The sequence below is a fragment of the Leuciscus leuciscus genome, assembly GCF_965113295.1.
Source record: "Leuciscus leuciscus genome assembly, chromosome: 2".
Lineage (NCBI taxonomy): Eukaryota > Metazoa > Chordata > Actinopteri > Cypriniformes > Leuciscidae > Leuciscus > Leuciscus leuciscus.
This window is the reverse complement of record NC_138726.1, coordinates 57,804,094-57,829,218: the sequence shown is the minus strand read 5'-3', so window position 1 is coordinate 57,829,218 and position 25,125 is coordinate 57,804,094. Positions and strand designations below refer to the sequence as shown.

Sequence of the window (25,125 nt, the reverse complement as noted above, 5' to 3'; positions counted from 1 at the left end):
CCTTTGTACTAAATTAGATATTACTTACTGCTTAGTTAATATTGCTTCCATATTAGTTAATAGTATTAAGTTCGGTGTTAATGCAGTACTACCTATTACTTCCTGCATAGCTACTTGTTAACTACGGACCATTATTCTAAAGTGTTACCTGTATATGTACATAAAATACAGTTAAACAATACAAGATAACGAATAACAGTGAGAGAGAGAATAAAATGATCAGAATTAGAGAAATATAGAATGACAGGAAATGATGAGAGAAAGGATGAGAGAGAGAGAGAAGGATGAGAGAGAGAGAGAAGGATGAGAGATGAGATCGGAAGTGAAAGCAAAAATCTGCGATCAGAGATCGCAGTAGGCTATGGCAAAAATCACAGACAGTAACCCTTGAGCCCAGCTAACAAAAAGACGTCCCTAGAACGTCCCTGAACGTCCTCTGCGAACGTCCTCTGGACGTCTTCGTGTAGGGTTCTTTAAACGTTAGCAGGACGTCGCGGGGGACGTTCGCAGGACGTCGCGGGGGACTTTCGCAGGACGTTTGCAGGACCGTCGTGCGACGTCCCGAGGGACCTTCGTGGGACGTTTGGAAAACATTCGGGGACCTTTACAGAACGTTCATTAGAAGTCCTTTTAACATCCTTTTTTATTTTATTTTACTTGGCTAACCAAAGAAAACAGACACGTTGTAAGGAACAAAGTATTTATTTGAACAATTGTAAAGGTGTTGTGCTCTTTCCGTGTGTGTGTGTGTGTGTGTCTTCAAACGCGCTGGCAGCTACGTGTGTCTCGGTCGGTCAGCTGTGGGGTTAGTCCGTTGGCAATTATTCCCCCTGGCATCTAAAACAACAAAATTAACACATTCAGTAGTGCTATGATTTTATATGAATATGTGAAATATAACGTCGTCTCATTTCAGCAACATTTAGCAGCTAACGTTAGTTTCGTAGTGTTAGCATAACGGTTAGCAGTGGTACACGGCGGACAACTTCAGCAAACGTTTTAAAAAGTCAAATTTTCATAATATGTAATGATGTATAGTGTTTACGATAACTAATGTATACTAATCTAAAAATTAAAAATACCTTTAAGACAGACGAAAGGGAAAACACAAGGCCGCGTCTGAGGAGGACCGTCAACTGTCACTACAGCTGAGCGTTGCCATGGAGACATGGATACATGCTGCGTGCATAATGAATGACGTCACTCGCTTAGGTGCATTTGATCATAGATAGGCTATGCATTTGATCGTAACTTGCTGCCAAAATTATAGTGTGTAGCTATATGACACTTTTTTTTGTTATTTGAAATGCAATGTGCTATCAGTCTTAAGTGCAATAATTAGAATAATATTTTTCCTAAAATAACTTATTTTGAATAAAACCAGTCCTTCAATCGCCTGACCAACATTTTTACAGGTAGTCTAAATTAGGATACATTTGTCTTATCTGTGTTATTTTCCACTTTCTTTCCAGCATGTGCTATAAATAATATTTTTACTATAGTTTATTTTCAGTTATAAAACTATAACCTCAATCTGCAAAACAAAAACCATGTTTTTTAGATAAAATCCATTATCACAGTTAATTTAATGGATAAACAAATCCCCTTTTAAATCCAATATGGGTTTATATTTTAGTTTAATCAGTCATTTGTCTGAGTTGCAAGATGTCCGGTCTAATGATAAAAATCAAAGGCATGGGCGACTGGATTGTGTGTTGTCATGGAAATGGCATGTGAGGGAGACGTTCGCAAACTGGCACGGATAAATGTCCTCAGAACGTCCATCAGTGAACGTTCCAAAGCGGACCAGATGCGGACGTCCTCCGAAGGTCCGCTCGGGAACGTTCCAAAGCGGACCAAATGCGGACGTCCCCCGAAGGTCCGCTCGGGAACGTTCCAAAGTGGACCAAATGCGGACGTCCCCCGAAGGTCCGCTCGGGAACGTTACAAAGCGGACCTAATGCGGACCTAAGGGGACGTTCAAAACGTCCGGGGGACGTCCCCTGTTTGCTGGGAGAGACCACAAAGAAATCACATTAAAAGTTCAATTCAATAATCGATACTTGCATATGGTTCTCTTTGTATGAGGAAGGAAGGCAGGGTCCTGTGTGTTTTTAAGAGCAGCGTGAGTCGTCTGAGAGGAGGCGTGCACGTGCTGTGTCTTCCAGGGCGAGCGCGAGCGCGGGAGGTTCAACGAGTCTCTTTCTTTGAGGTGAAGTTGCCGGGAATGATTCAGGCTAAGTTCATTCAGCTCGTGAATGAACAGAGGCGAATCGGAAAACGAAACTAGACTATAGAAAAACATACAAAGAAATAAAAGAGAAGAGAAGAGAAGCAGAAGCCGGCCGAAGCCGGTCCGGACTTGGGTTTCCAAAGTTTTGGAGGAGGGAGAAAAGGAGAGAAGGTTGAAGGTTTGGACTTTTTATCAGTGTCCCGTGTACGCCTCCTTTTTCGTGGAGGACGAATCATCTTAGAGCATTCCGAGCGGGAAGATTCTCTTTGTGTGTTAATGCAGCCCGACCCTCGTGTGGAATCACGAGAGGGCAAAATATTATGCTCGGGGAATTAAAACGCATGGAACCATAACGTTTATCACAGTCTTTTATCAAAAATCTCCTTCGTCGTGCAAAGGGGATTAAAACAATACTAAGGACGAATATTGACAAAGATAGCAACATAGAGATACATTCTTTTGTTGAACAAAGGCACTTTAAGATTACCTTACTGTAATCCAAAAAAAACACAACTATTCTAACATCACACTGGTGAACATGCAAATCACCCGGAACACTCTTTATACAGTTGTAATAGTTGGTAAAATGAAATTTTACTAGTGGAAGTCCATATATGGCAATGTGTGTGTGTGTATGTATGTGTGCAGGGGCGTAGCCATCATTTCAAAAGTGAGGGGGACAGAATGTCAAGCGTAATACCAGTTTTTTTCAGACTTTTGTTGACAGGTTTTTGCTTAATTGGCTTAATATGCTATTTATTTTTAAAGCAATAAAACAGAAAGAAAGAACGATGTTCATTACTTTATATTGCACATGCAGGGTTTTTCCTGGCTCAAAACTAGGCGGAAGGGTAAAATCCTGATCATGCATTTTAATAATAAGATAATTAAATTTGTATTTTTCATAGACCATCATATAGCCTACTGTGTTTGTGGGTGGAGCTCGGTACTCCTAGGGGGGTCCGGGGGCATGCCCCCCTGGAAGAAAATTTGTACATTTTAAAGATAAATGCATTAATCTGGTGCACTTTGAGTCACCCGAATCTGCTGTTAAAAATAAATAATCCACCCGCCAACCGCCCCAAACCTATGATATTTGATCATCACATTACAATTATTCAAACTACAATTATTACATCACTGTTGGAAAACATTCTTATCAGAATACGTTTTTTACCTTTATAAAGGGCATTTTTTTCCTTAATTTTATTAAATGTAGCCTATGCTCCATCTTTCATTTCAAATTGAAACTTTGTTACCGTCAGTGTATTATTATCAACTATAGGCTATCAATCGCCACTTAACATTAAATTAAATTAAATTAAATCAGAATCATCCTTGCATTATCTGTGATTCCCTATTTATTATTAATATAATACTATTTATAATTATCTATCTATCTATCTATCTGCCTGTCTGTCTTACTAAACTAAAACTTTCCAATTGAAAACCTTAAAACTTCAAGCTTTTAAAACTACTTCAAACTTTCTGGTTAGGCTTTTTCAAGATAACTTAAAGTTTGTCATCATGTACACATGTTACAACGCTGCCTGATTCAAGCAGGCTGTTAATGCATGAAAATACAAATTCAGCATTAGGCTAACAATCACCATGTTTATTCTAATTTGAAGGGCTTTGATAACATCTGTGAAAATAAAAGACATTACGAATAAAAAAAGATTGAAAATAAACGCACGTTTGTGCGGGTAGTGAATATTTTCAATTTACAACGAAACTTGTTAATTATTCAACAAGAGAAATAGGCAGAGTTATTCATCATTGTGAAACACAATTCAGATACCACATGACAACTTACTTACAGCGCTTGACTTTTTCGTGAAAAAGGATCGAGTGAAGACTGAAGAGTTTGTTGTCGTTTTGAACTCATTTGCGACCTCTATGAAAAAAATTAATTGGGCGCGGGTGCGAGCATGGGCGTGTCGTGATGCACGAGTGACTGATTACCATGGAAACGTGAAAGTCACGTATGTAGATAGACTTGACTCTTTGGATTTTAAATCTCGATGTAGGCTATACACACCCGCGAAAACCTCAGCTTGTTGTGGACACACTTGCCCTATGAAAAAGTGCGGGGGACGAATTTACATTTTATAAAAAGTGGGGGGGACACGTCCCCCGCGTCCCCCGCGTAATCTACGCCCATGTATGTGTGTGTGTGTGTGTCATTCAGAATTCAGGCTGCTTTTGTGAACTCTTGTCCTTTCCCCCACCCTTTCGGGGGGTGGTCAGGATGTGAGTCCCGTGAGTTGGCGAGATTTGAATCAAGGGACTAGGTCGACCCTTTTGCTCAACGCTCGGCTTGTTATAAATGTGTCATGTGCTAGTGAGGCTCGCCCGAGCGGCGCCCCCGCTGGTCAACATGCCCCAAGGGGGTCGTAAACAGAATGCTCTTTGTTTACTCAAGAAGAACAAACAAGTGTCTTGCAAATCAGGAGTCGCCAATTCAGAACATCTGGCCGGATGGACTGTCAGTGTCGTTACAAGTAACAAATTAATAAATGATGCTCTAAATATCACTTCTATCACAATATAGTTGCCAAATATGGAACCTCGAGACTTGTGTTTTGTTAAGATTAGAAAAGTTTTTGATTATAAAAAAACTGAAATTTCTGAATTTAAAGTACCATTTCCATGGTAACACAACGTCAAATTTCAAAATGGTTTTCACAGGATAAATTTTGAGTTTGTAAGCTTTCAAATATTACCTCATTTATGATGATTACTAAAATATGTGATACGAAAAAAGGGAGAAAGGTGCAATACTGTAATACATACCGGTGAACAAAAGTCATCCAGCTTTGTAAGCTGGTCCTGCTGTTTTCGAATATCGATCCAGCTCTGCAGCTCTTTGTTAATTTTCTAGTATGTGATCTTCTGCGACATACCCTAAAACCACCAACATTCAACATTGTAGGAGTTTTTAAAATTATTTTAATAAATTACGTTCCTTTTTTTTTACCATTGATATCCATCGCGTGTATGTGTCTTTTGTAGTTTCATCGATTTCTTACAGATGTTACACTTCATTCTTGACTTCATTAGATTATGTTTTTGTAAAAAATCGATAATTTTTTTTGTCCCTTTTCTATCCCTGCAATTACAGAGAGAGAGGATTTTCTTCGAAAGTCCCATAACTACAGGCAACAGTTACCATCGACTACTACCAACTCTAAACCAAAGGGTGTGATGATGGCGTTAGTGAGAGAGCATTTGACTTGACCCCTGAACTTCGGAAGTAACGTACTGCCTGAATTATTTTCTACATAGGCTACTTCACCCACAGTTTTCAGGAAATAAAAATTTAAAAAATTAAAATTAAAATAAAAACTAATATAGCCTAAACGCAAATTCGATGTTAATGTTTATGTCCTTTTTATTTATTTAATTTATAAAATAGAAATGTTATAAAATTGCACCAAAACACCTAAAAAGTAAATATAGCATAATTAGGTAATCATTTGTTTATTTGTAAAAATTTACATTCTTGTAACTATTTTAATCAAGTAGTTTTACTATTGTCCTGGTTCAATTTGGATGGATCACATGACTCAGATCAAAAGGTCACAGGATGACACTGATTCAATTTAAAGGAGAAAATTTTAAACCAAAAGACATAATTAAAGTTTTGGAAGGCTTAAAATTAAGTGGATTGATGCCTACGGTCAACTACATTTCGTATTGGGACAATACACTCGAAGAATCGTGTCCATCAGTAGAATTCACGTGCAGAGACGGTAGCTTATGCAATGTTGCATTGACGCGTTGCAATATTGGAGTTAGTGAATCCGATAGTTCACAATCAGAAGACAGCAGCATGGCGACGGAGCGAGAGCGCAAAACTGTGCGCAAGAGAACTGCACCTCAGCGACTAATTGAGGATGACAAGGAAGAAACCGGTAATGTATTGTGTCATTTATGTTTCTTTGATGTTGGTAGTGTAATCCATGGGTTTTCGACTGTGGCCTTTGAGATCCACTTTCCTGCAGTTTAGCTCAAACTCTGGTCAGTCTCACCTTCCTGTATCTTTCTAGTATTCCTTAGGATCTTGATTAGCTTGTTCAGGTGTGTTTGATTAAGGTTGAACGTGGATCTCGAGGGCCAGAGTAGAGAACCCTGCTGTAATCAAATCTTAAACTAATCTTAACATTCTTGGTTACAATTTGCAGCCTGTTGACAATTTTCTAGCAAGCTAGCTAAGTATATGGGTTTGGTATATGGGTAATGTAATTTCAAGACCAAAAATTATTATCATTAATAATATTAAAAGCATAATTGCATATTCAGTTCCCTCAAAACAAATTTGTCAGAAATGTTTATTACAAAAACATTTGGTGTCCTAACTGAATATCGGTGGGATAAAAAAATAAAAATAAAAATAAAAAAAACTTATTTCCATAGCTAATGTTTATGACTAATTTATGACTATGACTAGTTTTTATTTTTTCCCTTTACATAAAAACAAATCTTAATCTATTTAATGAGACAAACATTTGACGATGTTCACACATGTGTAAGTATATATATATATATATATATATATATATATATATATATAGGCTGTACACACACATATTTATAGCCGAATGATAATAATAACAGGCTGTCAGATTAAAAATAAATCATCCTTATCTCTTGAAGACATGAAAGTGAGTTGCTGTTAACTTGAAGACAATTTATGTAAACTCTATAGTTTTTTATACAATATGTGTTTCATGTGGAAGACACATTCTAAATTATTTTTTGACAGATTATTTGTTTGTTTTATATTCCAGCACAAGCACCAACCCAACAGTTGACCATCAATAAACTCAAAGAAGAAAAGTCATTTTTGAAATCTAAAGTTAATTTCCTTGAAGAAAAATGCAAAGATGTGGAAAATGAGAGAGATTTTCTTCGGAGCAGTTTAACCAATGGTGAGAACTGTTTTAGAGTGTTAGCTATTTGTATTTGTCTACAATTATTAATCCATATTTAAGGCTTCAAACAGCCAGCTGGCTAATAAGGGTTTTCTCTAATGAAAAGATTCACCATTTTCAGAAAACAATTAAATACACTTTTTAAAAATTCTGAATGAAAATTAAATTAAATGAAATGTATGTTTCATTCAAAAGCCGGAGGGTAATCTCTCCCAGAAAGTACAAAACGGACTCATACAATTATGAAGTTCCAGGAAGTCCCTTATATGGACAAATGAATACAACAAACACACGATTGCGACTATATATTGTTTGTGCTTGTATATTGTTTTTCAAGCAACATCGGTTTATTTTCATATCAATAAATGATAAACAATGCAGTGCAAATTTCTACAGATAAGATTAGTGAAAAGCATAAATACACATAAACACACCAGATATGCAAAGAGATTCTTAAAACACATAGGGCCCTATTTTAACGGTCTGAAACGCAAGTATCAAGCGCGAAACGCAAGTAACTTTGTGGGTGGGTCAGCACCAGCAGCGGTTCATAGCCGAGGAGACCGACGTTCTCGTCAGGGCCGTAAAACACAGAGAAGTTACATTGGGGATGGAGAAACACACCCAAATTAACTTTGGTTAAGCAGCCGTATGATAATTTGGGTAAATGTGTAAGCTAGATTTATGCTTTTATAATAAACTGTCTATCTATCTATCTATCTATCTATCTATCTATCTATCTATCTATCTATCTATCTATCTATCTATCTATCTATCTATCTATCTATCTATCGTAATAATGTATGATTTACAAAAATGGAAACTGCTGCTTCTGTGCTCAGATAAGCAGAGTGTGTGTGCGTTGTGCACACGCTACATTGATTATGGCCAAGCATGCGCCCTTAAAATAGCATTTGAATAACATGCGCAACGCCACTGACTTTAGACTAGGTTTTTCCTGGTCAGTGGCGGAATTGTTTTCTAAACCTGCAAAATAGCATGAGGGAACGTTTGCGCCGGAACACGCCTCCTCTTTGCGCTGAACCGCCCAGGGAGCGCAAGTGTATTTCCTGAAAGTGTATTTTTAAAAGTCTGCTTTGCGCGGGTGCAAAATAGGAATGATACATACGTCGGTGTACAAAGTAAATTGTGCTGGGTGCAAGATAGGGCCCATACTGTATATGTGTTAGTATTTTAGGCATGTAAAGAATAATCATTGGTGTTAGAAAACTTTGATAAAGTCACATTATATCATGACAATTAACAGAGAAATAAAACAGAGACTTTTAAAACAGTTAGTAGATTCACTCAGAAATGACTAAAAAACGAATTAAACATATGAAAGTAAATAAGAAAAATAATAAAGAATGAAAACAGTGAATGTAAGTAAACACACAAACATTGACGTCTTCTCACTCCTAAGATCTGCTGCAGATGAAGTTGAGTTTGTGAGTCTCAGGAAGGCTGATCCAGCGCTGATCTCCTCCAGACTGAACTGCTCCTTTTCTCTTCGTAAGGCTGCAGTTTTCCGGTGTCGTTCCGTTCCCTGGAGCCCAGTTCTGATAGCACACGATCTCTCCACTCAACCAGAGCCACATGTTCATTTGGCAGTAGTTGTGTAAACCCAACCACACCGCCTCAGTAGACGCACGTTTAACCACATTCATCACACGACGCTGCATCTCTTCTGAATGAACCGAGACCAGATCCGTATAATTCTGTCTGCAGTGTCTCAGAGCTTCAGGCCACGTCAGATTCTCTTTGATCAGAATCAGTTTATCTGGACACAAAACAAACCACAAGCAAAAACTAGAGAGAGACTGATCAAAAACAACATGCAGAACAAACACTGTGGAGGAATCTGTCATGTCAGACATGTAGCGTGAACTTTAAGATATCTGGAGGTGATGGATGGATTTTGTGTGTTTGTGAGGATCTGCTCACCTTCATGACACACAAAAGGATATTGGTTGTTGCAAGAGATGTCAAACCATTGTGTCAGAGCAGTCTGGTTAACCACTGCACAGTTTTCATTTCCTCCAGCATTATTAGGTTCACCAGACTTCCAGTATCTGAATGAGGAGTCACTCTGATCTGACCACTGCCATGAGTCTTTGACTCTGAACAGACCGATCCAGATCCATGATCCAGATAACTGAAGACCACTAATGAAATCCTTAACCTGTTGATTCTCATTCTGGTTCCTCACACTGACCAGATCAGTGTGATTCTGTCTGCAGTAACTCTGAGCGTCTCTCCAGTTCTTCATCTGATTGACAAAGACGAGTCCTGTGTTCACTTTAAGAAAAACAAATAACAGATTAATATAATTGTTACATTTAATGTATTGCCACACTTTAATATGTGATTCATATTATCAGAAAACTGAACATTTAGCGTAGTCAGGCTTTTATTTGTGCTTAATAGATAAAACAACAGCGCTGCGCACTCGGGTTTATGGCTGCTATAAATTTGACTTGTCAAAAGATGGCGCTGTTTTCGACACTCTTGATGCTTCCAATCTTTTCCCGGAACAATCAGGGGAAATTCTCAGTGCTTCATGAGGCTTCTTTTCTCCATCCCTATCAGAAACATGTGTCATTCATAGACTGATTTTGCTGATAACTGTTGTGACAAACTGCTGGCCCAGCCAGACTGCACCAGGAGGAGTTGATCTGCTCATTAGCAGGGTAGACATAGGCTGTGTACGAAATCGCCATATACCCTTAAATAGGGCACATTTTGAGGAAACAGCCATTTGTACTGGTGTGTGTAAAATCCTGTTTTGTATTTGACTGCATCTATTTGTGCTCTTAAAGTGGTGTTTGTATTTGTGTTTAAATGTTTTTCACCTGACTGATTGACTGCATCAAACTTTCCAAATAAAAAAGAAAGAGAGCAAAAGTGGCATTGCTAACTTGACATCGCAGGCTGTTCATTATTCAAATAAAACACAGTCAACCAAACATATACAAAGTTATTCTGCTTAATTGAATTGGTCTGTTGTACAATATAAAGGCTGTGCCGTCAGTCACTTGCTGTTATTCCAAATTAATTTCCCTTGCTGTGAAGATGCTGATTTAGCCTATACATGTATATTGGGACTCGACTGAAGTATAAAGCCTTCTTTACATTACTAGTTAGAATCCAAATGTTACATTGCAAATATGAAAATTTTGGACCGAATGAGAGATGCGCAAAACCAACATCAGTACAGTACCCAAATTTGTTTAGGGTTGCCGTTTAAAATAGGCTAAATGTTGTTTATAATAAAGGGCACTATAGGCTATTTTTATAGGCTACTATGTATATTTTTATTATACGTGGCTACTTATTTTTCATTCTTGTTGTTTTCTGAATACCATTCATTTAAGGATTTGACATAGGCTACAGTAAGGGGAAGTAAAATACACATACCTATATGTTATTAATAGTGTTTATAATGTTAATGTTGTAGTTTATTTACCGGTCTGAATACCGGTCTTTTACACTATTTCTGAATAGGCTAATAATAAAATGCGTTTCTTTCCCTCTCCATATGATCCGGTGCGCTGCACACATTTTGAGATATAAATTAATAAAACATTTTTTTTTTTTTATAAATACAAGGCCTACATCATAAAACTCAGAAGAGTATATATTTTAATATCTCTGTTGTTCTCTGTTCTCCGGTTGTTAGATAGTCAGTCTGAATGACAATTCATGCGTTAACGTTAATTATATATATATATATATAGTCCTATTATAGTCAATGCATTATTTTCTTTTTGTATTAGCGTTAAAAATATTTAATTTACAGCTAATTATATTGATTTATATCTTCATTTATTTTTATTTTTTTTAATTACTGGGCGAGGGCGACCATGGTAGGCTAACAGCCGTCATTTACCCTGCAAACCCAGCTGATGCAAAGCATAGGTGAATTTATATCTACACAGAAGAAAGCCCTGTCTAGGCTCTTTCCCTGTACGGGTTGTGTTGAGCCATTCGTTAGTCTGGATGTTTAATGAAAAAAAGATGAAATGAAGTTGCAATAAACGCGTTAAGAATCCGCACAACGGAGGACTCTTATTCTGCAGTGCAGAACTGAGGAAGAACTGATGACGGGACAGTTTGATCTTCGGCTGACAAATCAGAGGAAAGGGGCGTTTCATTCCCGTCCACGTGTAGAAATCAAATATTCCAACTGTTTATTCATTTTTCTACCTCAGAACAGTGGCGGCTCCAGAGATTTTCTGTTGCAGGTGCTATGGGGATGCTCAACACTTAAGAGAAGGTGCTTTGAATTTTGGGGCGTTTCATTATGGAGGTCGCATCGGACCACCATAATGAAACGCCATCATGAACAACACCATAATGAAAGTATACACATGCGTACACGCCCGGATTAACTATACTCGTTCCGCGACTATAACCCAGCGGGCACCTTGACGTCAATTTAACATCAATATGACATCAACATTGATGTCAAAATGATGTCACGAAATAGGTCAAAAATGAAAGTCATATTGACGTCAAAGTGTCGATGTCAATTTGATGTCAAGATTTTGACCTCTGCTGATGTCATTTTGCCAAACAAAAAGGTGAAATGCATGGCCGTACACTTATTACAGCTTCACTTAAAACTAACCAGATTTACTTTATTTAATTTCCGGTTTAAAGAAAACATATTTTGTATTTTAAAGCATTGCTCTCATGCTGTAAATTTAAATGGCTTCTATTATAAAACAACATTAAAACCACAAATCATATAATCAAAACATTAGACTCTGAATAAGATCAGGGATTCAGGCAATTACATGATGATATCATTGTCGTCCTCAATAAACAGCCAACATCACCTGACCTCATTTTCTCATGACGTTTTTAGCTACAACAAATGTGCTTTATAAACACACAATTATAGCAGCCAGAGAAAAGTTTATATTGAAGAATCAAGGGCCAAGAGCACAACTAAAGCAAACGCTAACCACCATCATGGTGACTTTAAAATACAAAATATAATTTCTTTAAACCGAAAATTAAATAAAGTAAATCTGGTTAGTTTTAAGTGAAGCTGTAATAAGTGTACGGCAATGCATTTCACCTTTTTGTTTGGCAAAATGACATCAGAAGAGGTCAAAATCCTGACATCAAATTGACATCGACACTTTGACGTCAATATGACTTTCATTTTTGACCTATTTCGTGACGTCATTTTGACATCAAGGTGCCCGCTGGGAAGCATATACTGTATATATATATATATATATATATATGTAAAAGTATTCAACGCAAGGGCTATAGACAGGGACGCAACTACCCAGTGTCAGAGGGGTATGCAGCAACAATTTGGCAGTCATCAATGGTGCACTTTGAGAGTTAAAAATTCAAAGCTCAAAGAAACAAAGAAAAATTCAAACCTCTTTTAGTTACAGTGTCAGTCTACATTACACTACATAATAATAATAGTTATAATATTAATCCCATGATAGTAATAGCCATATATTGTAAAACAAATGCACTGAAAAATAAAGGAAACTTTCATAATTAGTTTTGTACTAATTTCTATACTTGAAAGAGTATATTTCTATACTTCACATTAAAGGTGTGATTGGGCTAGCCCAGTGTCAATCAAGAAAAGAACCAATGGGCCGCTGATCTACGTGTTTCATGGTTTCATGGGGTGTCAGAAAAAAACTAACGCTGACTTTTTTTGACCAATGCATTACACCGGCACTAACCCATGCGCTGCCAATTAAGCAAAACAAAACGAATGGGCCGCCGATGAACGAGTTTTATGGGCCGTTAAGACAAAAAAAAAAAGGCCAAAAAAGCACGTCGGCCCACCGGGAATCTCCCGGTAGTCCCGATCATAGACATAATAAATACATAGACGCCCTATTGGCCGCTGGATCGTACGTCAACGGCGCCGCCATACTGCGGAGGGCAACTTTCCCATACCTCTCATAACGAGAATTGAGAAAAATGGCTATTTCGTGTGCTGATTGGGGCTTTACAAATCGCCACACAATTGAAAACAGGTCTCAGGGAATTACCTTTCACAAGGTTGTATTTCATTTACTATTTTTATTTTCAGAGGAGAAAGGCCGCGAAATTTAAAAATACTACTGTTATTGTGTCACGAAATGTAGTTTTAAGAGTTTTTCAGTCGACAATGTAGTTGTTTAAAGCTCAAATCTGTGGTTTATTTATAAAGATAGCGCCTATTTAAAAATGTTATCTGACGGTTTCGGAGTTGTGAGATCCAGCGATCACCGGGCGCTCAGCGCTCATGTACCCCGCCGAGAGCAGCCTTACCTCGGCTAGTGCTTCTGACGGTCGCCACTGGATCTGATGTCTTTAGTCTAGTGGTTAAACATGAGAATAATTCGTCTTGTGTATATCTAACGGGCGATCTTTGTCTCATTAATCTATCATTTGTTCCTTGGCAAATCGTTTTGGCTGAGGGCAAAGTGAAGTTTCATAACTTTATATATTTAGGCTATTTAACTTTAACGTTGTAGCCTGCTGTATGTTTGACTGAATCGTTTACTTTATTTCTTCACTTGTATAGATTCTTATACCTTTTAAAAACTGAAATTTAACAAAAAGAGACAGGGTTGCGTCATTTTATTTTATATAGCCTACCGTATGTAAGAATATTTTAAAATATATAAATTTACATTATTTATTATTGTTATTATAATAATATACCACTTACGATTATCAATCTATTATAGTTATGCTGTTAAATTATTGTACTATTCATAGTAACTATTTAACTTATTATTTTTTATTGTCTATATTCTGTAATTGATATTTCATATTCTATTGCTATTATTATAGTATTAGTTCTTCACTGATGCAATTAATCCATGCAAGTTAATATACAGAGTCCACACTTTGGTGACGTCATGTAGTGCAGACCTATAGGGCCCTTGGCGCGAGTCCACGAGGGCGCATTGAGAGGTATTTTTGGGACAGACTCGATCACCACGCCGGAAATAACGGTCTGGTTGTTGTTGGACAGGAGAAATCACATTTTTGCGCTCCGACGTCTCATCTCCATGTCCACTACACAGCCTAATTTTACAGTTCTATATTTTGATATTATGCATGCCACCTGGGCATTAGACAATAGATATATCATGCTTATTTAAATTATGTATACAGTTGTACATAATAATACATAATGTTCCATTTGAACTAAGATTACAATTTTAAAACATAATGAAAATGTGCATGAGTTTCAGATGAATTTACAGGTTTCAATATTCATACTATGTTTACATATGACTCAGTAAAGCCCTGACATTCGGTTCTATTTATTTAATGAATCATAATGCGATCGTATTATTCAACGCGCTATTATTATGTTTGAGACATCAACCACTGCTCGATGACCATAATGTTTGTAAAAACTGGAGGTAACAACTGGTAAAATGTACATCTAGGTCATAAAAACTGTAATATTTTCTTCTCAGCCATGTCAACAATTGTCCATGAGCGAAATATCCTCCCATCCGTTGTCTGATTGGCCTTTCGCAAGGATTCCTGGGTAGTTAAAGTGCGTGGAGCCTGCATCTATGCGGGCTTCGTGGAAGACTGCTTCAAGGGTACAAATGGGGCGCTGCTGAGCACACTTCAGAGCGTTAAACTGCTGAATGGGACGGCCTACGGACTCGTAGACTCAGCGAGTATGTCACGGTGTGACAAAAATCAGAATGGGACTAAGTTCCTTGCGAATGCAGTGTTATCCAGAGTTCTCTAGTGAACACTCGTCTCTATGCAATGCAAATCTGTTGCCATGGCAGCAAGGCCAATCACCCGATTGACAGCAGGTGTGGATTAATTACAGGGAGTGCTGTGAGAGCTACTAATCACCATCCCCCCGATCTGTGGAGAATCAACAACTGGCTGACACTCTCAATGCATTCTATTGCAGGTTTGAGAAGCCCAGACTCACACCTCACACGCGCTCTGATGTGCACTTCACACATCCACCATCACCTCCTGCAACCCCTCTCCTCCCCCCTTCTGCCATCCAACCTGAGCTTAAGGTCTGTGTGGAGGACGTGAGCCGAGTCTTCAAAAAACAGAAGACTAGGAAAGCTTCAGGCCCAGACGGCATCTCATCTGCTTGTCTAAAAGCCTGCGCTGACCAACTGGCCCCAGTCTTCACGCAGATCTTCAACAGATCATTGGAGCAGTGTGAAGTTCCCTGCTGCTTCAAACGCTCCACTATCATTCCGGTTCCCAAAAAACCTAAAATCACTGGACTTAATGACTACAGACCTGTCGCTCTCACGTCTGTGGTCATGAAGTCGTTTGAAAGACTGGTGTTGGCCTATCTGAAGGACATCACTGGACCCCTTCTGGATCCCTTTCAGTTTGCTTACAGAGCAAACAGGTCTGTGGATGATGCAGTCAACATGGGACTGCACTATATCCTGCAACATCTTGACAGACCTGGGACTTATGCACGGATCTTATTTGTGGACTTCAGTTCGGCCTTCAATACCATCATCCCTGATCTTCTCACAGCCAAACTGACTCAGCTCTCCATGCCATCCTCAATCTGTCAGTGGATCTCCAGCTTCCTGACAGACCGGCAGCAGCGAGTGAGACTGGGGAAGCTCACATCCAGGACCCTCACCATCAGCACTGGCGCCCCCCAAGGGTGCGTTCTCTCCCCACTGCTCTTCTCCCTGTACACTAATGACTGCACTTCTAAAGACCCCTCTGTCAAGCTCCTGAAATTTGCAGACGACACCACCGTCATCGGTCTCATCCAAAATGGTGACGAGTCTGCTTACAGACTGGGGGTTGAACAGCTGGCTGTCTGGTGCAGCTATAACAACCTTGAGCTGAACACGCTCAAAACAGTGGAGATGATTGTGGATTTCAGGAGAAAATCCCCAGCACTCCCCCCTCTCACCATCATGAACAGCACTGTGGAAGCAGTGGAGTCATTCAGGTTCCTGGGCTCTACCATCTCTCAGGACCTGAAGTGGGCAAATCACATTGACTCCATTGTGAAAAAGGCCCAGCAGAGACTGTACTTCCTTCGCCAGCTGAAGAAGTTCAATCTGCCACAGGAGCTGCTGATCCAGTTCTACTCAGCCGTCATTGAGTCTGTTTTAAGCACTTCCATCACTGTCTGGTTTGGTTCAGCTACCAAATCGGACATCAGGAGACTACAACGGACAGTCCGGACAGCAGAGAGGATTATTGGTGCCCCCCTGCCAACCCTCCAGGACCTGTACTCTTCCAGAGTGAGGAAGAGAGCAGGTAAAATCATCACAGACTCCACTCACCCTGGACACCCCCTGTTTGAACTGTTACCGTCAGGACGGCGACACAGATCACTGGCCACAAGAACATCCAGGCACAGGAAGAGTTTCTTTCCACAGGCCATTTCCCTTCTGAACACTTAACATGCCCCCCAAGGCATATGCCTGCAAGTGCAATACTCCCACTGTCTAGTGCAATATTCTCTTAACTCAGGTGATATTTATATTTATATTATTCATACTACTCAAAATACTGTAAATATGTTCATAATCTGTAACATGCACTAGACTCCCACTGTCTAGTGTAATATTCTCTAACTCAGGTGATATTTATATTTATATTATTCATACTTCTCAAAATACTGTAAATATGTTCATAATCTGTAAATGTTTATTCAGACTAAACCCAACTGTGACCCCTTTTTTTTACTTTTTATACTATTTTATTTTATTTTATTTTTTTATATATTTTATTCTTAGAATTTGTATTACTATGTTTCTTGTTGTATTTGTATTTGTATATGTGCACTGGAAGCTTCAGTACCAAGAAAAATTCCTTGTGGGTGCAAGCACACTTGGCAATAAAGCTCTTTCTGATTCTGATTCTGATTCTGAGAGGGACACGCGTCTTGATGGGGCTTTAAAACAGAGAGGAAGCAGACTGTCGGTGTGGTTCTCCTCCCCGCCTGGGGGTTCTCCTCCCGTGAGATACTGTGTTTTTGTCGACGGGTTGTTCTTTTATTGAGGCTGGGCTATGAAGCGGGCGAAGATCGAAGTTGAGAAGTAGAGAGAAGAGAGTGAAGTATTTGTCAGCGAAAACCCAAGGAATATCGTCAGCAGTGGGAAAGACGCAAAGTGATGAGTATTGGATCCGTTGTTTATATGCACTGACACTGAAGTGGTGTTGAGAGTTTGGAAAGTGTGCGGCACGAGTGAATTAGTACACCGAGTGGATTGTTGATCTGTCTCCAACTTTTGTCCGCTCCTCGCTGAATGTGACGATCGCTGCACCCGGCTTCTGCTGTCTCTGGAGAGAAGTTGAGCCCTTGCGAGAGACGAGAGTTGATCTGGTGGGAGAAAGACCGGTGGGTGAGTGCTGGCCCGAATGCACGGTGTGCGAGTGGAATGCAGTGCCTGAAGTGACGATTCACACGGTTTGTGTTATGGAGTGAAGTTTATCGTGTGGAGAAGTAATAGTAGTCTGCTGTGCACTCTCTCCTTACAGTCTTTCACCCGCTGTCTCCAAGGGAGGTTTTGATGTATCGAGTGCTCAACTTACCATTTTGAGACAGCCCGGCTCTGTTAATGTTGAATGTTTCATCTACTGTGGAACTGTTGAACCCTGTTACATTGTTACAGTGTACAGCTGAAGCGGAGCGTCTCGCTTAAAGCATCCTCTCTGTCTGGTGGTCTCCACACGCTCCTATCGAAAGCCGCTGTCCTGTTCAGAACGAGAGGAGGTATTGCAGCTGAATGTTTCATCTACTGTTGAACTGTTAAATCCTGCTACATTGTTACAGTGTACAGCTGAAGCGGAGCGTCTCGCTTAAAGCATCCTCTCTGTCTGGTGGTCTCCACACGCTCCTATCGAAAGCCGCTGTCCTGTTCAGAACGAGAGGAGGTATTGCAGCTGAATGTTTCATCTACTGTTGAACTGTTAAATCCTGCTACATTGTTACAGTGTACAGCTGAAGCGGAGCGTCTCGCTTAAAGCATCCTCTCTGTCTGGTGGTCTCCACACGCTCCTATCGAAAGCCGCTGTCCTGTTCAGAACGAGAGGAGGTATTGCAGCTGAATGTTTCATCTACTGTTGAACTGTTAAATCCTGCTACATTGTTACAGTGTACAGCTGAAGCGGAGTGCCTCGCTCAAAGTGTCCTCCCCGCCTGGTGGTCTCCACATGCCCTATTGAAGGCCTCTGCCCTGTTCAGAAAGAGAGAAGGTATCACTGTCGAGTGCTTGTATACCGTTGAACCCTGTTGTATTGTTGCAGTACACAGTCGAAGAGGAGCGTTTCGCTCAAAGTGTTCTTCCGTCTGGTGGTCCCCACATGCCCCATTGAAGGCCTCCGCCTTGTTCAGAAAGAGAGAAGGTATTTCAACTGAATGTTTCATATGCTGTTGAATAGTTAAATCCTGCTACCTGGTTACAGCGCACGGCCGAAGTGGAGTGCCTCGCTCAAAGTGTCCTCTCCGCCTGGTGGTCTCCACATGCCCTATTGAAGGCCTCGGCCCTGTTCAGAAAGAGAGAAGGTATCACTGTCGAGTGCTTGTATACCGTTGAACCCTGTTGTATTGTTGCAGCACACAGCCGAAGGGGAGTGTCTCGCTCAAAGTGTCCTCCCCGCCTGGTGGTCTCCACATGCCCTATTGAAGGCCTCTGCCCTGTTCAGAAAGAGAGAAGCCCTCCATGCCTACGTTGCAAGCCGCTGCTCCTGTTGAGAAGGAAAAGGAAATAGCTGAGGCAGAGGCAACCGCTCCATGAGTACTTACCTGGTTCAGTCCGAATGGGGTCCGTATAACCACGACTTCCTCTTGAGTCCTGTAAAGAGTACTTACCCAGTGACCTACCTAGACGGTGTGAGTTTCCCTCTGATCCTCTCTCCAACGAGTTGCAGGGCCGCCACGATCGTCCTCCCCTCTATGGTCCAGGGGGCCATCGAATTCCCTCTGGTGACAAGAAGAAGATTTTAATTAGGATCTTTCAAATTATTGCTCTTAACTTAATAAAGAAATCTGTTATTCCTTTATTCCCTTGTCTGTCTGGTCCTTGACACGTTCCTCGAGGTGGTACCCGGTTTCCAGGGGTGGGTGCAGTCTGGCTCGGCCCACCCCGACCTGTGACAAGTACGTGTAATTTAAGTCCACGAGACCGAAAGTCCACATGAAGTGTGCCATTTGGGATAGGGCCTTTGACGGCTTGGGTAGAAAACGCTTAACCACTCCCCTCAAACCGTTAGTCTGCTATGAGCAGAGATGGAGAGGAGGAGCGCTAAAGTAAAACCCTGCCCTCTGTTCAATATTCTGTTTCACTTGGAAATACGACACAACACTGGAGAAAAGTCGCTTGCAACTTCCGGTTCACGCGGACTTGAACGAATGATACACGGATTGTGGTCAAAGAGTGAAGTCCAGTTTAATTATTATTGTAGGCTTTTGGAAAGTGGGAGAGTTCTGCACACTGAGAACCGTGCAAAATATTGAGGAATCATTTTATCAGTAATACTGTATTCGGACACAAAGAGCTGATTGAGAGAATCTTTGAGAGAAAGATGTTACACTGCATATTAATGTTTGTTAACTAGTCCATAGAAATGTCAGTAAAAAAAATGTAAAAATAAAATGTTGGATTGTAGACTTATAATTTAGGCTATTCAAATGATTATTGTTCCAATATTAATAATAATGTTACTGTTTATCTTTTTTTTTTTTTTTTTGTGTGTGTGTTTTTTTTTAAAATTGCAATGGACAATGTGTGAGTTTGAGTTTCCTTACAGTTCATCTAAGAATGAGGTTTTTACGGGTTAGTGTTGAGATCCTAAATCAGCAGCTCAAGGCGTTCAGATTGTTTATCACATACTTTGTAGCTAATGATCACAAATTCATGTCTGAAATGTTTCATTCATTTTAAACATAAAAAAAGGTTAATTTCTGAGAATTTCAATCATCAAAACAAAATTATTATATCATATTTACTTTCATACATATATCATACTGAAATGTGTTCTCAGTACAAGAGTTTTGTTCATATATTTCGTTCAAGATGTGTAAAGTTATTGCATGTCTATTTTATTTTAACATTATATGCATTCATTAATTCATTACAATTTATTTTGAATTTATAATTTACAGTATAGATTTTTGCTGGAAAAAAAATTATAAAAAATTCCCAGAGTTATCAACAACAAAAAATCAACATGTTCATTATCGGTTTATTTTCTATCCAGAAGTTGAAACTGTGACAAATATCCACAGTCTCCTCTATATTTATTAGCACATTTAAAAAGTATCAGCATTTAGTATTGCATTAATTTTGTACAGTATATTGTGCATCTTTTTATAAATGAATGTTTATTGTGATTGTATGGAGCTGCACTTACTGTTAGATGAACTGCAGATGAAAGTCAGGCTGTTCCTACATGACACATCTTCCCATTCTCCATTTCTCATGAAAGCACACTCATCTCTGCCTTCAGGTTGTCCAGGTCTCCAGTTCAGATAGAGAGCAGGTTCACCTGAAGACCACTGCCATTTATCAACACTCGTCTTCTGCAGCCCAATCCAGATAGTCTGATCACGTCCATCATTCACACTCTTCTTCAGCTCGTTCATGTTGTTCATGTTGTCAACGGTGGCCAGATCTGTGTAATTCTCTCTGCAGAATCTCTGAGCTTCAGTCCAGTTCTTCAACACGTTTATAAAGTGATACTGACGCTGAACACATTCAGATACGGAGCAGAGAGCTGTGAAAGAGAGCGTTTGATTTAATGCTTTTCATAACAGCGTCAAACCTAATGAAACTATAAACCATAAATAATACAACAAACACACTCACCAATGAGAAGAAGAATCAAATATAGAGTTTGGTCCATTTCTGAGGAAGAAACACATTGAAAAACTCAGATATCAAACATTCCCTGATTCATTTCGGAGAAAAAAATGAAGGTTAGCAGCAGCATGAATTCACTGTACATAATCACTGAGACAAAATTAACATCTGAAAATGTAATTGAATTTGAAGAATGAACATGTTCTTACTTTAGAGGTCGTGTGTTTCTGTCCTGAGTCTGATGTTTCTGTCTGCAGATTTAAACTATGTGATTATTATATCTGCTCTCATCCCTCATTCAGCTCATCACATCATTTGTTTATTTCTCTAAAAACCCCTATTTCATATTTTACTTCCTCTATATTTGTTTTTCCAACTCTTTCCCCTTATTTGCATGTTGACATATGGTCAGTCAGTATCAGTCTACAAATATACACCTGTGACTGCATTGTATTAGTATTACTGCTCAACTGCCATTTGTGATTCTGTAAAACAATTCAGTGTTAGTGCGCCAAATTGTTTCAAAATGACAGATTGTGTTGTATATTTTGACTTAATGGGTGGTCTAAGCGTGGACGAGTGGTGGAAATAGATGGACAGGACAGAGAAAGAAGATAAAAAAACAAAGCAGACTCTCTGAAATTAATGAGAGAGAAACTGAAGAGCTGGAAAAGTCAAGAAATGAAATTGGGACCGTTAAACAGACTGTTTGCTCTGTTCAGAATTGGTGTGCAGAGAAAGATCTGGCTATTGATTTTAAAACAATAACCAAAATTTACCTAAACCAGACAGCTTTATGCCACCATGAAAAACGGGAAACCCTATGGTTTCAGCAGTTATGTCGGCCTACGTGCGGGGCTTAACCATTGCATAAATGATCCACCGATCAGCCGATCCTGGTGTCTGTTGAAAGATCCCGAGTTTATCACTAGCAAGAACGTTTTCGTTGGAGAGGTGAAAAATCTTTGCCGAGAAGGACGTGACAAAACATCCCACCATCCTGTGTTAATGGAGGCAGACTTTCAGAAAATCTATCGGTCATAAGTATGTAACATCGTCATTCAACAAAAAAAAACACACAGCGAAAGAAACAAAGAAAGAGTTGAGCAGTCAGGGAATCATCTGTGTCCTGTCGCCTCATTGGAGAAATACCTCTCGTTGCTGCCAGCCAATCCACCGGCTTTTTATCTCCATCCAAAGTGGACAGACTACACCAAATCTACACCAACCACTGCTTGCGAAGCACAACAGTACAAAAACTTTCTGATGCTGGCCTAGAGACAAGATAAATCATGTCAGTGACGGGGCATACAGTACGTGAATCGTCACTGCAATCTTACTAGTGCCCAAACTACAAGGAGAGATGTAGTCTCTGTTATGCTGATGATACTCAGCTCTATATTTCTTCACGCCCTGACAAAACCTACCAATCCACAAAATTAACGGAATGCATAACTGATATAAAAAAACTGGATGACTAACTTCCTACTACTTAATTCTGAAAAAACAGAGATTCTGTTTTTATTGAATCACATAATAATCAATTATTGAATCACGTAATAATCTAGAATACTGTCTAACACTTGATGGCTGCTCTGTTAAGTCTTCGTCTACGTTTGGGAACCTGGGTGTGCTCTTTGATACCAATCTTTCATTTGAAAGTCACATGTCTAGTATCTGTAAAACCGCATTTTTCCATCTTAAAAATGTATCTAAATTACTTCATATGCTCTCAATGACAAATGCGGAACAATTAGTTCATGCGTTCATGACCTCAAGGCTAGATTATTGTAATGCTCTACTGGGTGGTTGCCCTGCACGCTTAATAAACAAACTACAGCTGGTCCAAAACGCAGCAGCTCGAGTTCTTACCAGAACCAGGAAGTATGACCATATTAGCCCAGTTCTGTCAACACTGCATTGGCTCCCTATTAAACATCGTATACATTTTAAAATATTGCTGATCACTTACAAAGCACTAAATGGTTTAGCTCCGCAGTACTTGAGTGAACTCTTAACGCATTATAGTCCTTTTGCGGTCTATTGCGATCTCAAAATTATCTTTGGCCTAGTATACACATAACACATTATAGATTTCTATAATTCAATGTTAGGCTGTATAGATTAGGTCAGCCGGAACCGGGAACACTCCCCATAAATCCAGATGTTATGATGTTGTTACATCATAAGAAGGATGGCGTCTACGTTAATATTAGTCTCTGTTTATCCGAGGTTTACTGCAGTCCGCCGGATCAAGGCCGTATCCAGATCAGATGGTGGACCTGCACCTGGACCCATCCATGACGCATCCCTGAAGTGCCAGCCTCATCAGCCCTGTGAAGACCTCATTGACACGACCAATCTGACTTCTGACCTGTAATGTTGCCTGAATCATAATCATACACTGTTCATTTGTTGGCCAGAGGAGAACTGGTCCCTGACTGACTTGGGTTCTCCCAAGGTTTTTGCCTCTTGCCTAAAAACTCTTCATCCAGCAAAGAGGAGTGCTAACTTATTTGATCAATGCTTCAGCGATTGCACAATTAATGGTGAAATCCAGATAAATGTTAATCACCCCAATATTTAAGCATGTTTTTCACTGTCTCTGTTGCTGCATGTGTTGCTTAGCAACCTTGGAACTACATTGCTTGGCAGAGGAATAAATGTGTTATACCGTTATATTTGTTGTTGCTGGTGTTTATTTCATAAATAAAATACATATTAAAATGAATATTTTTATGGAGTAACCGTTTTATAAAAGCAATAAGCCCCTTGAAGCCGTGTTTTACAGTGAATTTAGAACAGCTAAGGGGGTTTTAGTTGTTAACTACGCTCCGCGTCATGTCTAACATCACCCCTTAGCTGTTCTAAATTCACTGTAAATCATGGCTTCACGGGGATTATTGCTTTAATCTCTCGGTGCGTCCCAATTCGCATACTATGCGTCCTAAATAGTATTCGAAAATATAATTAGTACGTCCAAATTCGTAGTATGTTGAAATGAGTGTTCCAGAGATACCCGGATGGTCTACTATCTCCGGTTAGAATCTGAAGTGCAGATCGATGCGCACTATAACGGCTAATATTGCCCACAACCCATCGTGCGTTGGACGAGGATTCGGTTAGAACTACAAACTAAAAAAACTACAGACATGGAGGAAGCGCAAGTCCGGCGGTTATGTAGAGAGGTTTAGATAAAGCTGGGTTTGAGTGATTAATTATCAGTATCTAACCTGATGAAAATTGATTTATTCAATGTTGTCCACATTATATTGCATCTGCAGCAGCATTGTGAACTTTGTAAAGATACGTTTAGCCATTAACTTTTAAATGCATCATTATATTCAACTTGCAAACACATAAGGAGGGTCTCCGCATGAAAGACCCACGACTGGCAGATCAATGTGCAACTACATTTCTCTCCGAAACGGTAAGAAATTAAATTAGATTGAATGGAGGATTTTAACTGTGACAAGATGATTGACAGGGCAGTTTACAGTGACAGGACGCACGCGACAGATCTGTCCGTTAAGATGAGTAGTATGTCCCAAAGCTTGCCTACTCTTTTGCTACACACTCAAAAGTATGTACTTTTTCTTCACAAAAAGAGTACATACTTTTAGGGCGTAGTATAAGCAGGCGAATTGGGACGCAACCCAACAGTCTGTTGTTGTCGATGGTGTGATTGCTTGTTAGCGTTGCCTAGCAACCTCAGTGCTGACGAGTTAATCAGAGTGGCTGCACCTGCGGTTCATTACCAAAGTCCCTTTAACACAAGTCATTTCACTCAGCGGCCATCTTTAAAACGCCTCTCGGGCATGCAAGTGCAGCTCCTATCTCTTTGAATAGGGAAACAAAACATTCTCCAAACCTGTTCGCCAAGCTATGATTAAATTTCATATTTGAAATTACCAATGAAATCTGACAACAACTGTCTCATAAATTTTGTTTCTACACACTCAAATCATGACAAAAAACAAAATGTTCAGGCTGGATCAAGCTAATGCTGACTGTTTCTATAGGAACCGGAGCTTCTAGTGGTGACGCGATGACTTTACTATATAGTATGTATAGTATAGTATGACTATATGTTATGACTGACTCAGGGCCATAACAATAGATAGGAGACCAT

General features: G+C 39.5%; 2 protein-coding genes and 2 long non-coding RNA genes across 5 annotated transcripts in view; 1 reads left to right on the top strand and 3 right to left on the bottom strand.

The window, feature by feature from the left end:
- LOC309493343 overlaps positions 1-25,125 on the bottom strand; it is a 224,280-nt gene that overhangs the window by 101,857 nt on the left and 97,298 nt on the right. The gene's annotated exons all lie outside the window — the stretch shown is intronic.
- LOC309493257 (C-type mannose receptor 2-like) overlaps positions 1-25,125 on the top strand; it is a 97,024-nt gene that overhangs the window by 42,544 nt on the left and 29,355 nt on the right. The window lies entirely within an intron of this gene.
- The window catches only part of LOC309493353, a 59,296-nt gene that overhangs the window by 17,762 nt on the left and 16,409 nt on the right, over positions 1-25,125 (bottom strand). The window lies entirely within an intron of this gene.
- LOC309493252 (C-type mannose receptor 2-like) lies at positions 8,043-21,036 on the bottom strand (the record flags this gene model as incomplete). 2 transcript variants are annotated; one of them, XM_082162415.1, is made up of 4 exons in its annotated part: positions 8,043-8,950; positions 9,115-9,459; positions 20,545-20,907; positions 21,000-21,036. In XM_082162415.1, 4 exons carry the CDS (start codon positions 21,034-21,036, stop codon positions 8,589-8,591), a joined length of 1,107 nt encoding a protein of 368 aa, XP_082018541.1. In that variant the 3' UTR covers positions 8,043-8,588. The 2 variants fall into 2 exon arrangements, with proteins under 2 accessions (XP_082018541.1, XP_082018540.1); XM_082162414.1 differs by having other exon boundaries at positions 8,047-8,950; positions 9,115-9,468.